Source organism: Spermophilus citellus, assembly GCF_964194105.1.
Source record: "Spermophilus citellus genome assembly, chromosome: 8".
Taxonomy (NCBI): domain Eukaryota; kingdom Metazoa; phylum Chordata; class Mammalia; order Rodentia; family Sciuridae; genus Spermophilus; species Spermophilus citellus.
The window spans coordinates 123,627,463-123,643,433 of NC_138189.1; the positions used below are offsets into that span (position 1 = coordinate 123,627,463).

The following is a 15,971-nucleotide window of genomic DNA, read 5'->3' on the forward strand; positions in this document are numbered from 1 at the left end:
ATCGGATTGCAGTTGTCACCTGTGCAAAATTTAACTCAAGCATTGTCCAAGATGAAGGGCTACTTCATGTGAATAAACTTCCAGCAGATACATTGTTGCTTTCTGGCAGAACTTTTTATCCATTCCATGCAGGCATGAATGGCTCTCCACTTAAGAAGGAATCCCTGAACCCCCAGTCAAATAGGCATGTAAAAATTTGATTTATACACTTATGATTTGTGTGTTTTTTAACCATATAGAAGTTGTAACTTGATAAAAATGTAAATGAAAAATAATTAAATAAAAAAGAATACACATTAGTTTCAGTCATTTTCTAATAAAATATCAATTATACTACATTAGTGAAAGCACACATTTAAAAGCCACTTAAAATCATCTTAAGCATTCAACAGTATTCCATTTCAATTTTTTTTGCTAAAATCCTTGTAATGATCTGCCAAATTTATTGGTATTCTAAAATTTTATAGATATAAAAACTATATTATTACCTTCTATAAATGCTATGCTTTATAAGGTATATTGTCAGATGACTATACCTTTAAATTGATGTGTTTAATCTAAGCATTCACAACAATATGATCAAACAATATCATGTAACTTTTTCAAGGATCAGTATAAGAAAAACCTAGATGATGTTGTCTGTCTTTTATAAAATTGTGATTGAAGCTATAGTCCCATATTTTGGTCAATGACTCTTGTGTAAAAGCATACAAGATGATTTCCTTCATACATATTTATTTAATGTTTTCTTTGTTTATTCATCCATTACAAACATAATTGTATAGATATTTAGTAAGCTTATTTAGTGTAAGTGCTTTACAAAAATACACCTAATAATCAGAGTTTATTTTGAAAACCTTCTCCTGATGCTCTTAAATGCTTCCTTTTACTGAAAAATAAAAGTTAAGTATCTCACGTTTTCTTTTCTTTTTTTTCTCTTATAGGTAGGAAACTGCAGGTTATTCCTATTGACAACTTCACTAACAATCTCTCATATTTTGGTGTAACTGTCATTACTTGACTCTTGCACATTTTGTTCAATTATGTCATTTGTTATTATATGCCTTGAACACTTTCCAGAAATAGCAAATTATGAAAAATAAATAACATAATGATCCTTGATAAGAGTCAGCATTATTAGTTTCCAGACATCTCTGGCATTGTGGTTTCCAAAATAAGGGCATCTTACTTTAGCCTAATATTGGGTCTTTTTGTTTTACTAGAATATTACATTGATGCCCAGAAGTAGAAATATTAAGACCTCATTGGTATTCTTTAGACCAAAACAATTACTTCTCATAATATATGCTAGTTTGCTTATCAGTAATTAATTTTAAGGACATTACATCCATATTTTATAATAATATTCCAGATATCAGGCAGGGATTAAAATAATGTTCTGACTTAATTAACCACAGCCTATTTTGCATAATTAAAAATAAGTCATCTACAATATTTGGGTAGATACTGAATTATCCTTAAAATTTCCAAACACACACACACACACACACACACACACATATATCCACACAACATACATACTTTTGGTAACACAATTCTGTGGTCTACCTATTTCCCAAATGGTATAGTTAACTCATCTAAAATAATAGCAAAATTATTTTTCCTCTTAAAGAATCATTATAGTAATTTTAGTAGTGTCTCTCTTGCAATCCAATCAATATTCTCACACAATTCAAAAATATATTTATGTCATTTAGTATGTTAAGTTCAAAGCATTCTAGACTTACTCGGTTTTCACTGATAAGATATATTAACAAAGCAAACTTCCTTCATGGAGAAATAGAGTAAAATATCTAACTGTATGTTCCATTTAATCATTATTTTTGTTTGTTTGTTTGTTTGTTTGTTTGTTTTGGTACTAGGAATTGAACTCAGAGGCAATTGACCACTGAGCCACACCCCCATTCCTATTCTGTATTTTATTTAGAGACAGGGTCTCATTGAGTTAGTGGCTTATCACCTCACTTTTGCTGAGGCTTGCTTTAAACTGATGATCCTCCTGCCTCAGCCTCCCCAACTGATGGGATCACAGGCATGCACCACTACTCCAGGCTCATTAGTTTAATTATTAATGCAGTTTAGATAATAATTGGTTTGGTTCACAAGTAAGAAACTAATTGGTAAAGACAATAAAGGTAGTAAGAACAAATGACAATTGTTAAAGAGAATTAATGATTGCTTCAGACACCAGGGGCCAAGGAAGGCTAGAGTATCAAAGTCTAGGAGGCTACTAAAGAGAAGGAGAATTTTGACAGATAGTGATTGTTTTCGTCAGCTTTTTTTTTACTGTGAGGGCTCATGGTTTCAGAGGTCTCAGTTCACAGATGGTTGACTCCATTCCTCAGGGCCCAAGGTGATGTGGAACATCATGGCAGAAGGGTGTGGTGGAGGGAGGGGGCTTAGCACTTCACACCAAGAAGCAGAAAGAGAGCCCTGCTCAAGTAGGACAAAATATATACCTAAAAGGCATGCCCCCAGGGATTCACTACTTCCAACAACACCCTATCTACTTTCAGTTACCACTCAGTTAATTCTATTAGGGATTAATTCACTGATTGGGTTAAGGTTCTCATCATCCAATCATTTCACCCTAAACCTTCTTGCATAGTCTCATACATGAGCTTTTGAGGGACACCTCATATCTAAACCATAATAGTAATATGAGGGGGCAGAAGAACTAAAGAGTGAATAAATAATCATCATTTCTTAAGCACTTTCATCAACAACACAAAGCAATCATTAAATGTTAAGCTACAAAAATGACAATCAGGATCATCCCTAAAAAGAAGGCTGAACAAGAAATAGTGGTTTTGGAGTGATTATTGGAAAGATTTAAAATCAAGACCAAGAAATATGCAAACATTTAAAACTCAACAATAAGAAAACCACCTGATTTTAAAAATGGCCAAAAGACCTGAACATACAGCTCATCAAAGAAGATATATACATGGCAAATAAGCATACAAAAAGGAGTCCAACATATGTCATCATGGATATGGAAATTAAAACAACTATGAGATGCCATAACACACCTATTAGAATGGCCAAAATCCAGGACACTGACACCACCGAACCTTGTCATGGACATGGAGGAAGAGGACCTCTCATTAGTAATGACAAAAACTGCAAATTGGCATGGCCATTTGGGAGGACATATTAGTGGTTTATTATAAAACTAAACCTTCTCTTACCATATGATCTAAGAGTCAAACTCTTTGGTATTTGTCTTAAGAACCTGAAAACTTATATCAACATCAAAACTTGTGCATTAATATTTAGAACAGACTTATTTATAATTACAAAACTTTGAAAGCAACCAAAATATACTTCAGGGATAAATGGATGAATAAACTCTAGGACAAAGAGACAATGAGAATATTATTCAGTGCTAAAAGAAAGGAACTCTCAAACCATGAAAAGATATGGAGAAAACACTAGTTTGTGTTACAAAGTGAAAGAAGCAAATATGAAATAGCAATACACAGTATGTTTCCAAGTATATGACTCTTCTCAGAAAAGATCAAACCATGGAGAGACCAAAAAAGTATTTTTGGTTGCTAGGATTTAAAGAGGAAGGAAGGATGAACTGATGAAGCACAGTTGATTCTGTGTATGACACCATAATGGTGGATACATGTCACTATGACCTTTGGATGATTTTGATGTGTCTGACTAGGTTCATGAGTTGTAACGAAAAAACCCTTTTCCCATGGGAACCTAAACTGCTCTAAATCAGAAAGTCTATATGCATTTTGTTTATGAAACATTTGTATTCACTTTTTAAAAGGAGACTTTATATTTTAGAATAGTTTTAGGTTCACAGCAAAACTGAGCAGAAAATTCACAAATTTCCCATATATACTTTGTCCCCAGTTACTCTATCCATATCCAACACCAGAGAGGCACATGAATTACAATGGAGGAAACCACGTTGACACTGTATTACCCAAAGCACACAACTTACTTCAGATTTCTTGGTTTTGTACATCCTACGGGTTTTGACAGATATTTGATTATGATTAGTAACTTATCAATCTTCTATAAGCCACCCAATTTTATAGAATTTAATAAATAAAAAGTGAAAAGTCAAACAAAATAACACTATCCTGGAAAATCACATGGCCTTTACATGGAAATATTAGATAAGGTTTTATGTTTTAGATAATAATAAAAAGATAAATGGTAATATTTTTGATTATTCACATTTGGGAATAATTTTCCTGAATTTTTTTATTAGATTCTTGAGTATGTAAAATTAGACAGCTTATAGAAGATGGATAAGTTATATTACAAGGAAAACAAACAGAGATAGAGCTTATCCAAAATTGTTACACAGAGTAACAGAGTAGGAATAAAAGGCAAGAAAAAAATAAAAACAAATAAACAAAGAAGCCTGAGGAGAGCAAGCCTTTGAAGAGCTGGTTGGAAGACTTATAATAATAAAATAAATAAATAACCTTGAGAATGTTATTTTACCAAACCAAAAATTCAAAAATTTGATGATATGGTCAACAGCAGCAAGTGCCACAGAAGGCCACATACAGACAGAATGGTTTTAGATAGTTGAGGAAGCTACCAAAGAGTATAGCAAAACCATTTTTGGCTACAGTGACATATTCAAAGCAAGATTGCAGAGGATTAAGGAGTGAACAGAAGATGCTTTCCTTATAATAAGGTAGGAAAAACAATGAAACACAACATAGAGTTTTAATAAGGATTAAGTGACATGATATATGTATAGTACATATATGTACTTTACATATATGTAAAGTACTAAACAAATGTTTCACCCTTTTAAGAGCTGTCCCTATGTCTCTGTTATTCCTTTATAGTAGTGAATAATATATTTTCTCTGATTCAAAAAAAATTCTTCAGCAGGGTGCAGTGGCACACACCTATAATCCCAGCGGCTTAGGAGGCTGAGGCAGAAGGATTACATGTTCAAAGCCAGCCTCAGCAATTTACGGAGGCCCTAAGCAACTGAAGGAGACCCTGTCTCTAAATACAATATAAAAAAAAAAAGGATTGGGGATGTGGCTCTATGGTTAAGTGCCCCTGGATTCAATCCTCAGTACCAAAAGAAAAAAACAAAATAAAATTCTTCATATGGTATAAATAATTCAGTTTGTTCTGGGCAGGGGACACTGACCTACAATTATCCTTAACAGTAATTTATTTATTTGCAACAATTGTCAACACGGTGCTAAAATACAATTTCAGTAGCATCTTCTGAATGCTCCTTCTTGCTTTAAAATATACTATTATAAGCTCTGTACACTTCATAAATTTCAGGTCTCTTTTCCAATCCTTTTGAAATTAATTTTAATGGATAACTTTCAGAGTCATATTCCAATGAGCATCACCAAAAACTGGAGATCATCTGCTTCCTTGCCTTCCTCATTGTATCATTCTTGGCTATGTTTTACTGTTTTATTTTGAAAGAACTACAAATATACTTTTCTATTACTTTTGTAGCTATAGACCATCATGTTTAAATACAAGTTACAGTATGCTTACAGGTCTTCTAAGAATGTGATAAAATTTCATAACTTAAATTAATATTTTGGGCTCAACATTCATTAAAAGGAAAAAGCTCATTAGTTAGTATGCTTTGGTTAATGTTTAATGAGAATTTCCAAATAATTTCCACTTATTGGCATTGTAAATGCTTTATATTAAGATAACTATCTTTGAAACATTTATTTTCATTTTCAATTATTCAATCACAATAATTATAGCTCTGTTATTTATTTTTCAATGAACAAATTCCCCATCAGAAACAGACTGCTTTTTATCAGTGGGAAATTACTTAATTGTTTTTAAAGTGCTTGGTGACAAATACTATTCATTGTTCATTCCAAATGGCACACTATTAGTCATTATCTGGAAAATGGATGTTCTCCAAATTTTTCAGTATCAATTAACACCCAAATTAAATTCTTTCTTCAAGGCAATAAAACATTTCATAACAAGACAGTAAAACTGGTTAAATTTCATTAATGGCATTTGACTACTAAGAACTTTTTATATATATTTTGTAATGCAGTTAGGCTAGCTCTGCTGGATGTAATTTTTATCTAACTCTTACATACAAAATCATCAACTCATTTTATTTTCTCTACTTTATGATAAAAAATTAGCATTTAAGAAAATAAAAGTGATGAGCATCTCACAGCATCTGGCAGCATTATAATTAGAGTTCTGTCAACTGAGCTATTACAAGCCTGATTTGAAAAGATTTAAAATTTAGACTTTAGTGAGGTTCAAAGAAGATCTCAGAAGACAGAAAAATGTACCCTGTTCATGGATAGGCAGAACTACCATCATCAAAATGGCGATATTACCCAAAGTTCTCTACAGGTTTAATGCGATGCCAATCAAAATCCCAATGGCATTTCTTGTAGAAATAGATAAAGCAATCATGAAATTCATATGGAAAAACAAAAGACCCAGAATAGAAAAAGCAATTCTAAGAAGGAAATGTGAATCTGGAGGTATAGCGATACCAGAGTTCAAACTGTACTACAAAGCAATAGTAACAAAAACAGCATGGTACTGGTACCAAAACAGGCAGGTGGACCAATGGTACAGAATAGAAGACACAGAGACTAATCCACAAAGTTACAACTATCTTATATTTGATAAAGGGGCTAAAAACATTCAATGGAGGAAGGATAGCATCTCCAACAAATGGTGCTGGGAAAATTGGAAATCCATATGCAACAAAATGAAATTGAATCCCTTTCTCTCGCCATCCACAAAAATTAACTCAAAATGGATCAGGGAGCTAGATATCAAATCAGAGACACTGCGTCTGATAGAAGAAAAAGTTGGCTACGATCTACATATTGTGGGGTCGGGCTCCAAATTCCTTAATAGGACACCCATAGCCCAAGAGTTAATAACAAGAATAAACAAATAGGACTTACTTAAACTAAAAAGTTTTTTCTCAGCAAGAGAAACAATAAAAGAGGTAAATAGAGAGCCTACATCCTGGGAACAAATTTTTACCCCCCACACCTCAGATAGAGCCCTAATATCCAGAATATACAAAGAACTCAAAAAATTAAACAATAAGATAACAAATAACCCAATCAACAAATGGGCCAAGGACCTGAACAGACACTTCTCAGAGGAGGACATACAATCAATCAACAAGTACATGAAAAAATGCTCACCATCTCTAGCAATCAGAGAAATGCAAATCAAAACCACCCTAAGATACCATCTCACTCCAGTAAGATTGGAAGCCATTATGAAGTCAAACAACAATAAGTATTGGCGGGGATGTGGGGAAAAGGGTATACTTGTACACTGCTGGTGGGACTGCAAAATGGTGAGGCCAATTTGGAAAGCAGTATGGAGATTCCTGGGAAAGCTGGGAATGGATCCACCATTTGACCCAGCTATCGCCCTTTTCGGACTATTCCCTGAGGACCTTAAAAGAGCGTACTATAGGGATATGGCCACATCAATGATTATAGCGACACAATTCACAATAGCTAGACTGTGGAACCAACCTAGATGCCCTTCAATAGATGAATGAATAAAAATAAATGTGGCATCTATACACAATGGAGTATTATGCAGCACTAAGAAATGACAAAATCATAGAATTTGCAGGGAAATGGATGGCATTAGAGCAGATTATGCTAAGGGAAGCTAGCCAAGCTCTAAAAAACAAATGCCAAATGTCTTCTTTGATATAAAGAGAGCAACTAAGAACAGAACAGGAAGGAAGAGCATGAAGAAAAGACTAACAGTAAACAAAGACGAATGGGGGGAGAGAAAGGGAGAGAGAAGGGAAAGCATATGGAAATGGTAGGAGACCTTCAATGATATACAAAATTATAAGAGGTTATGAGGGGCAAGGGGGAGGGGGGAAAAGGGGAGAGAATTGAACAACAGCAGAGGAGATAGAGAGGGAAGATGGGAGGGGAGGGGAGGGGAGGGGGGATAGTAGGGGATAGGAAAGGTAGCAGAATACAACAGTCACTAATATGCCATTATGTAATAATGTGAGTATGTAACAGTTGTGATTCTGCAATCTGTATTTGGGGTAAAAATGGGAGTTCAAAACCCAATTGAGTCTAATGTATGAAAGATGATATATCATGAGCTCTGTAATGTTTTGAACAATCAATAAAAAAAGAAAAAAAAGAATTATAAGTTAACAAAAATGCCAGTAAAATCTCTTAAGTGATATTTTAGCAATTTTCTCAAAATATCACTTTTAAAGTTTTCAGTTAAATATGACTTAATATCACCTTACAAATATTCACATTTTTATACACCTACGCTTATAACTCATTTTTTGTTAAGAGTGTCTCAGGTAGTGCCAATATGCCACACTAGACTGTAAATACCCTGTATGTAGGTGTTAGTTGTATTCCTGCTATGATGACAAAATACTTTAGACTGGGTCATTTATAAGTGAAATTATTGCTCACAGTTCTAAAGGCTGAGAAGTCCAAAGTCAACGTCTAGTGAAAGCTATTGTTCATAGATGGCACTTTCTGTATGTATCCTCACATGGTGAAAAGCACAAACAAGTTCCCTCTAGCTTCTGAATTGAGGGCACTAATCCCGTTCACGTGGCTCCTGGCAATACTATTGCATGAAAGATTGGATTTCAAGATATGACATTTGGAGGGACACAAAGAGACCATAGTAAGTAGTGACCTGATAGGACTGAGTGTGCAGAAAGTGCTCAACATTCATGTAACAATATTTGAATGAAGAAAAGACTTTTGTGATATTTTAACAGGTTAGAAGTTTAGCATCTTCAAACTATTAATTTCATGTTTCACCGACCTATCTATTGATAACAACTATTGGAAACAGTTAATAAAATAATTACTCAAAAGAAAAAATGCAATGTGCATTTCTCATCCTTCCTCATTAACTAATACAATACTCTAACTTAGGAAGTTTAGTTATCAATGCTCCTGAATAATAGAAGTAGGAGAAAAAAGATACAGATAAAAGTACCCATAAAAATTATGTTATTTTTCAATTTCAGATATACCAGAAAATAAAACTTTGATAAAGAGATAGGAATGCAGTATTTTTAACTACTCAAAACATCTATTCTTTTTTAATTTCTTAGAGAATTAACTTAAAAGAGAGTGTTTAGTAATTACTAAAGAAAAACTGATTAGTCTGACATTTCCATGTATGGAAACAGTTAGATACAATCAGAAAACCCTGCTGCAGGACTAGGAAGAAGGTTATATATAATAGGACACCTACCAAGGAGAATTTGGGAAAAAAAATTATTAAAAATTGCTCTCAGCATATATATTAGTTTCTGACTGCTGCTATAACAAAATTACCAAAACCTTAGTGAATTAAAACACTACAAATTTATTATCTTATATTCTGTAGTTCAGAAGACCAAAATCCATTTCCATGGGCTAAATGTAAGGTATCTTTGCACAGATCTGGTTCTTGCATAGGCTTTGAGTAAAGAATCTATTTCCTGGCTCTTTTCATCTTCGAGAGAATTCTACCTGAATCCTTTGACCTGTGGTCCCCTCCTCACACCATTCCACCTTTATGATTCCTTCATCACAACAACTGTTACTGCCTTGGATCTTCTTGTGTCTTTCTTATTAGGGCCTCTGTGATTACAAGTGGGCCCACTTGGATGAACCAGAATAATTTCCCCTGTTCTTAATTGAATCACATCTGCCATGTCTCTTTGACTATGAAAAACGCCATAGCCATAAGTTCTGGTGGTTAGGATATGGATATCTTTGCAGGACCATTATTCAGCCTACCATAGGATATAATTCCTGAAGATGAATAATATGAAGAAAAATGAATATAAAGTCATTTTAAGCTTTATGGTTTTATATCTGAGATGTAAAATAAAATTTACTAGAAGAAATGTTTTAAAAACTGGGAAAATATGTCTAATATCATTCTATAATAAATGAAACCATGCTAAAAATTCATAGCAAAAGGAACAAAATATAAAGAATATTAAACTAAGACATGTTTTAAGGAAAAGATTTTAAATGTATATACACAAAGAAACACTGTTTTGCAACAACAAAGATGAGCAATTGCAAAGAACTTGAAATGAGCTCTTTAAGCTGATCTCAAATATGATTTTTTTTTCTTGACAAGCACAGCTGTGTTGCCCAAAATGAGTTGAAGTCTATTATTAAAACAAACAAAAAGTCATGCAGCGAAAAGGCACAGAAAGACTGGCAGGATCATGAATTGTAGTGCAATAATAATTCAATATAATTACAAAGCATGCCTAAACTAAAGAAAGAAAATGGATTGCATAAACAGCCTTTTATTTCTATGAAAGAGCTCTTATGTATTTCTGATGAGACAAAGTGCCTGTGTATAGATTATTACAATAAACCATAATGCCCAATTTTTCCCCATGAGTGCAATAGTTCATATTTTCATTTATGAAAATCCCACTGGCTCAAGTCAGTGTAGGAAATGAATAGAAAAATCAACAAATATTGTAAGCATAGAGCAGATGCCACCAAGAGTCTAACAAATCATTCTTCTCAGAGTCTTGAATGCACCTACTTCATTTGTCACAAATAGCACCACAAAAGCTGATAAAATTAGAAGTCACTGTTCTAGTTACTTTGAGTTGTGATGGTAACACTTATATGATAATTTGGGTGATCCTACTATTAATGTCAGTAAATGTCACTTATAGTATTAATACTGATACTTTACAAAAATTTCATATAGTAGAATGTGAAGGAACACACAGATATAAGAAATAGGAACTATAAAGCTACAGAATGAGACCATAAAACAGGCGGAAGGATGGCATGGTTGCACACACCAGTAATTCCAGAGGCTCAGGGGTCTGAGGCAGGAGGATTACAAGTTCAAAGTCAGCTTCAGCAATTTAGCAAGACCCTAAGCAATTTAGTGAGACCATGTGTCAAAATCAAAAATCAAAAGGGATGGGGGTTCAGGATGTGACTCAGTGATTAAGTGCCCCTGGATTCAATCCCCAGTACCCCCCCCCCAAAAAAATCAGGCTAAAGGAGCTTATAACCACAGAGATATGAAAGCACATAAATAATATGAATATGGCTGTAGTGTTCCCTCCACTACACAAGGACAATTTGTGAATTGTGTGAATTACTTTTAGTTTGGCCAGCATTTTTTGGCATTCAAAACAAAAATAAGTAAGTGGGAAGGAATTTTTCCAAATGTAATTGGCTAAGATTTCTTGACCACAATGTCAATGTTGATTACCTTGAGTGCTTTGTTGTTTGATAATCAATTTTAAACACTGGAGAAAGGAGCTGCACCTCTCCCTTTGTAAATTGTTCCATTTCTGTCTGCTGCCTGACTAGTAGCAATTAAATGTTCTATCTACCCCCAGGCTCTGTGTTCTGCATTGTACTTTCTGGAATAAGCAAATAGGCAACTGCTTGTTGTGGTAACAAAGTCTGACTGGAGAAGAAAATGTTGTGAAAATATTGAAATTTCCAAAATGTTAGGATTTTCTTTATTTCAGATGATCCTTTTAAGGAAGATTTCTAGGAGGCTATTAAGAAATAGAGCCACAAGTATACAAGGAGACTACTGTTAAACCCATAAATAGTTTGGTTTATTTTCTTTAGCACTTTCTTTAAGGTTAGATTCTCTTGGGAAATATTGTAACTGTTGCAAATGCATAGGGTCACTATCACTGAATAGTTACTGTGCCGGGCAAAATACTATTGCTTTAAATTTGCAGTGTTTCCCCTTTGTTTAAGGTGTAACACAGCAGATATACAACAGACCCAAGCACAGTTCTATCTGATAGAAACTCACATACTGTCCACCATTATTTTTCCATGAATAAATATCCTGTTCTTAGACAAATCTAATCCCTCTTTTTGAGGAACATTTTTTATACATTTTTGTTTTTGTAGCTATTTTGTACGTATTTGTTTGTTTTTAAAGGCATCCTCTCATGATAATTTCTACCCATGAATGAATGTGCTTTTAAGCTGCTCTCTTGAGTCTTCACTGTTGATTCTGATCAGTGTTTGTAACAAGTCATGAAGAACAAGTTTTGTCTAGATCCATTATTACCTTATAAGACATTTTAATGCTATTTATATACTTGCAACTTGTGCCTTTCCTAACTATTAAGCAACAAGGCTGAATAAATCTATGGAGTAAATCTATAAAATCTGACATCCTCACAAGATAAGTCTATGAAATTTTATAGAGGTATATGAAGTAAACATACTGAAAGCAAAAAATATAATAATTAGGATACAGCAAAATATTTAAGTCTATTTGATGACTATAGTTGATTCTAACATTTAGGCTATGTCTGCCAACATGAGGTGTAGAACAGACCAATTTTCATTCAGGTTATCTGATCAAAAGAAAGAGTAAATAAATAATTTAACTCCTCTGGAGAAAGGCCTCCCTCCAAAATTTCAAAAATTAATACTCTATAATAATGCTAAAAATTAATCTAGTGTTTAAATTTATTCTGCAAATCTTTTTACATAAAAAAGCCAAGAATAGAAATTATTCATTCATTTATTCATTCAATATTAGCTAATATACGAAATTATTTATGTGTTCATTACCTATAGTCTACCATCTCCTATATTTTATGAAAAATGAAAAGTAGAATATATTACTTTTAACTTTAAGAGGTTTATAGTCCATTAGGGAATTAAAGGAATATATACCAAAAAATATATTACAGTATATAAGTTATCATAATTAAGTAAAAAATAATTATAGATGAAAGAGGTGGATTAAAAATAGGTCAAAATGAGTAAAATAGCCATAATGGGATCTGCTTAGAAGATAAGAGCTCACTAGAGATGGGAATAAATAATATGGGCAAAGCTTCCATGGTGAGAATCTGAACCCAGGAATAATTTTTTTCCCGCAAGCTACTATATTGGGTCTGTACAGGAGAATAAGATTATTAGAAATGATGAAATATTTATTACAATCCTCAATCTGTAAAAAGTCCTTCCTTTTCTAATATTCTGTTCTCCCAGGTGTATTCAACTCAATACAGTCACATAATTGCTCATGGGACCTAGAGAAGTTTAGGTCCCTCATACTTAGAAGGTATTCCATATTTATAAAAATACAAATACATTAATGACACATGCTGGGCTCTGACTCATGTGAATAAATTTAAACAAGAAAAATGATCCTGGCATTAGTTGCACCTTAGATATGATTCCAGAGGCAACCAAGGTAAACAGTGGGGATATTCCCAAGAGGACACAACATCTCTGTAGTGGTGTTTGAGGTTGGTGTAAGTGGTGGCATGCAAGATGTCCAGGGTTCAGAGAGGAGCATGGAAATCAAACAGATGTACTGATGTACTTAAAACTATGCCTTTAGGAAATGTTATCTCTTACTATCACATAGAAATGTGCTTATACAGACTAAGCACGTTTTCAATTAACAAGTGCTATGCTTGTCTCCTCAATGATATATGGCAGTTATATCTTATTTCAGAGAAGTCTTCTAGTGATCAATAATGTAGATCTATATCGTTTAAATGAACAAAAAAGTCACTGGAGGTGAACTTTGGATTTGATCCCAAAATCTTCTTTTAAATAATTCTCTAAATGTATCTCCATACTATCCAAGAATAGCAATTCTTTGGGGACTTATATATGTGCTCCTACAAAATAAAAATTAAAAATAACATTCATATCACAATTAGATATACTGATGAATATCATAAGTTAAATACAACATATAATCACTATGCTTCTACTAGGAATAAAGAAGTAAATATTTTAAATCATTCTTTCTCTAGTTCACAATACTCCTGGAAAGATTATACTGTACTCTAACCATTTTTTACTAGCCTTACTATCCAAACTGGTATGACTACTTAATGTACAAAATCTAAGTATCTCAAATGATCAAACAAAAAAACCTTTGGGTCTTCCTTCTTTCACCTCAAGTATCCTACCTGCACATCATTTTGTCAAAAAGGGAATAGATCTAATGTTCTAAAACCTTGAATGGCAAGTAGACAATACTTAGAATATCTTTTAAGAACTTAGAGGTAATTATATTACACAACATTCAGGAAACATGGAGGTCTTTGTCCCTAAAATCTAAATCATCATGGGCAAAGGGCAGTCTCCCAAAACTTTCTTCTCCATTTTCTCCAAGAGAGGAGGTAGCCTAGTCACTATTTCCCACCCTTCAGCTGTCTTTCCATTGCCTTTTGGCCTTGGTTCTCTATCTTTTCAGAGAGTTCTGGTACCTATTTTATGAAAATTAATTTTCCTCTTTGCTTCTCACAGTTCCCTGCTCCACACATCACTAAATTAGCATATCAGAGTAAACAAAGTTTCTCCTCCAGGAAACTGCAAGAAAAAAACTGTGAATATGTAAAGCGTTTTTGGAGGCTCACACATATAAACATATTAGAAAAAAAAACTGTTGCTCAAGAGTTTTTATTACATAAATCCTTTTCCCAAATGATAGCAAGTCATAGCTTTTCAAAAAGAATACATGAATTTTCACAAAACTTTAAGTTTCAGTGCAACACTAAGGTTAAATTTGAATTGTACAAGTATATAGTCATTAGCTTAACAAAACCTGGGAATTCAGATATTTATACTAAGAGAAAGAACACATATTTTCCTCACAGTGACTCCTTATTTTTCAGTTATAATTGTAATTACACTAAAATTAATTGTACTTACTCTAAAATAATTGTACTTACTCTAAAATTTTGACAAAGATATTAAACTGTAATCTTACCATTGTTGTCTCTTGAATGGATCCAAAACTGTTAATAAAAATGTTCACTACCACATCAACAGGAATGCCTATGAATAAAAATTAAGAATATATTTAGTCTTTATTAAAAAAAAAACTTGATCAGAATCTTCCTGATATGGTATTTTTTCATCCACACTGAGATGCAAAATCTATGGTCTTACTATAATATGTTCACAACTTATATTAAAATATTTTTCTAAGTAGGGATCATAATACAAATAAAAATGAGTTGTGTTTTATAATGTTTGATATTCAGAAATATTTCTCCTAATTTTCAAAACTCTAGAAAATATGTTTAACTTTTAAAAAATGCTTCAATTGGACTACTGCATTTAGCTCTATGAAAATGCAAATTATTCTTTTAAAAAATCATTTTTAAAATAGTTCATTTTTCATTTTTTTCTAATTATTCCATATTTTTAAATCAAATGGCATAATACTATTCAATAACTTTTACCTGTAATGACTATAGTTTAATTTTTAATTCATGAAAATGCAAAGTTAATAAGATGTGTAACAGAACCATTATAAAGATTTCTGACTGACCTGTTTGAAAATAATTTGAAAGTTCATGGAGTGAGAACTAAGGTATAATGTTGCAACTCTCTTTTTTTTTTTCAAATCATTGTGACTGCTGGCTGGGCTATCAAAGAGAAAATGTGAATTTAGCCTTTTAGCCACATAACCACTGCCTGATGAAAACCAGGTGGGGAATCAATATATGGTGGACATGTGACAACCCAGACCATGGCTGTTGTTGAAAGTAACTGAGTAGGTTCTGGTAATGAACAAAACCCCCTGTTTTTACAACATAGTTGTATAACTTCACTTGACTAGAAGCAGCTGCAGACCATTTTTCTGCAAAGGAGAAAAAAATATCAAGCCTTATAATGTTAATCTGATCTACATTAATACCTGTCCTTAACCAACAATAAGAATTATAGTTTTCCAGAGGAAATTTTTTTTCCACATAGTTTTCCCTAATTCATCAAGAGGATTAAAGAAAAATGTTGGGGTGAGTATACAAATATACAATCTACTCATGACTTTTACTTATTGAAGTAGAGTTTTTGTTCTTGAAATGTGTAATAAATGATAATATTCTGTTGGAATAAAAATAATCTCTGTTGTAGAACGTGTAGTCACTTTTATTCATAAAGTTAACATGTTTTAAA

At 32.9% G+C, this 15,971-nt stretch overlaps 1 protein-coding gene across 1 annotated transcript in view; it reads right to left on the reverse strand.

Annotated features, from left to right (window-relative positions):
- GLRB (glycine receptor beta) overlaps positions 1-15,971 on the reverse strand; it is a 104,348-nt gene that overhangs the window by 33,689 nt on the left and 54,688 nt on the right. Inside the window, exon 4 of the mRNA XM_081304570.1 lies at positions 14,776-14,843. Coding sequence (XP_081160696.1) covers positions 14,776-14,843 — 68 coding nt within the window. The remainder of the gene's footprint in view (positions 1-14,775; positions 14,844-15,971) is intronic.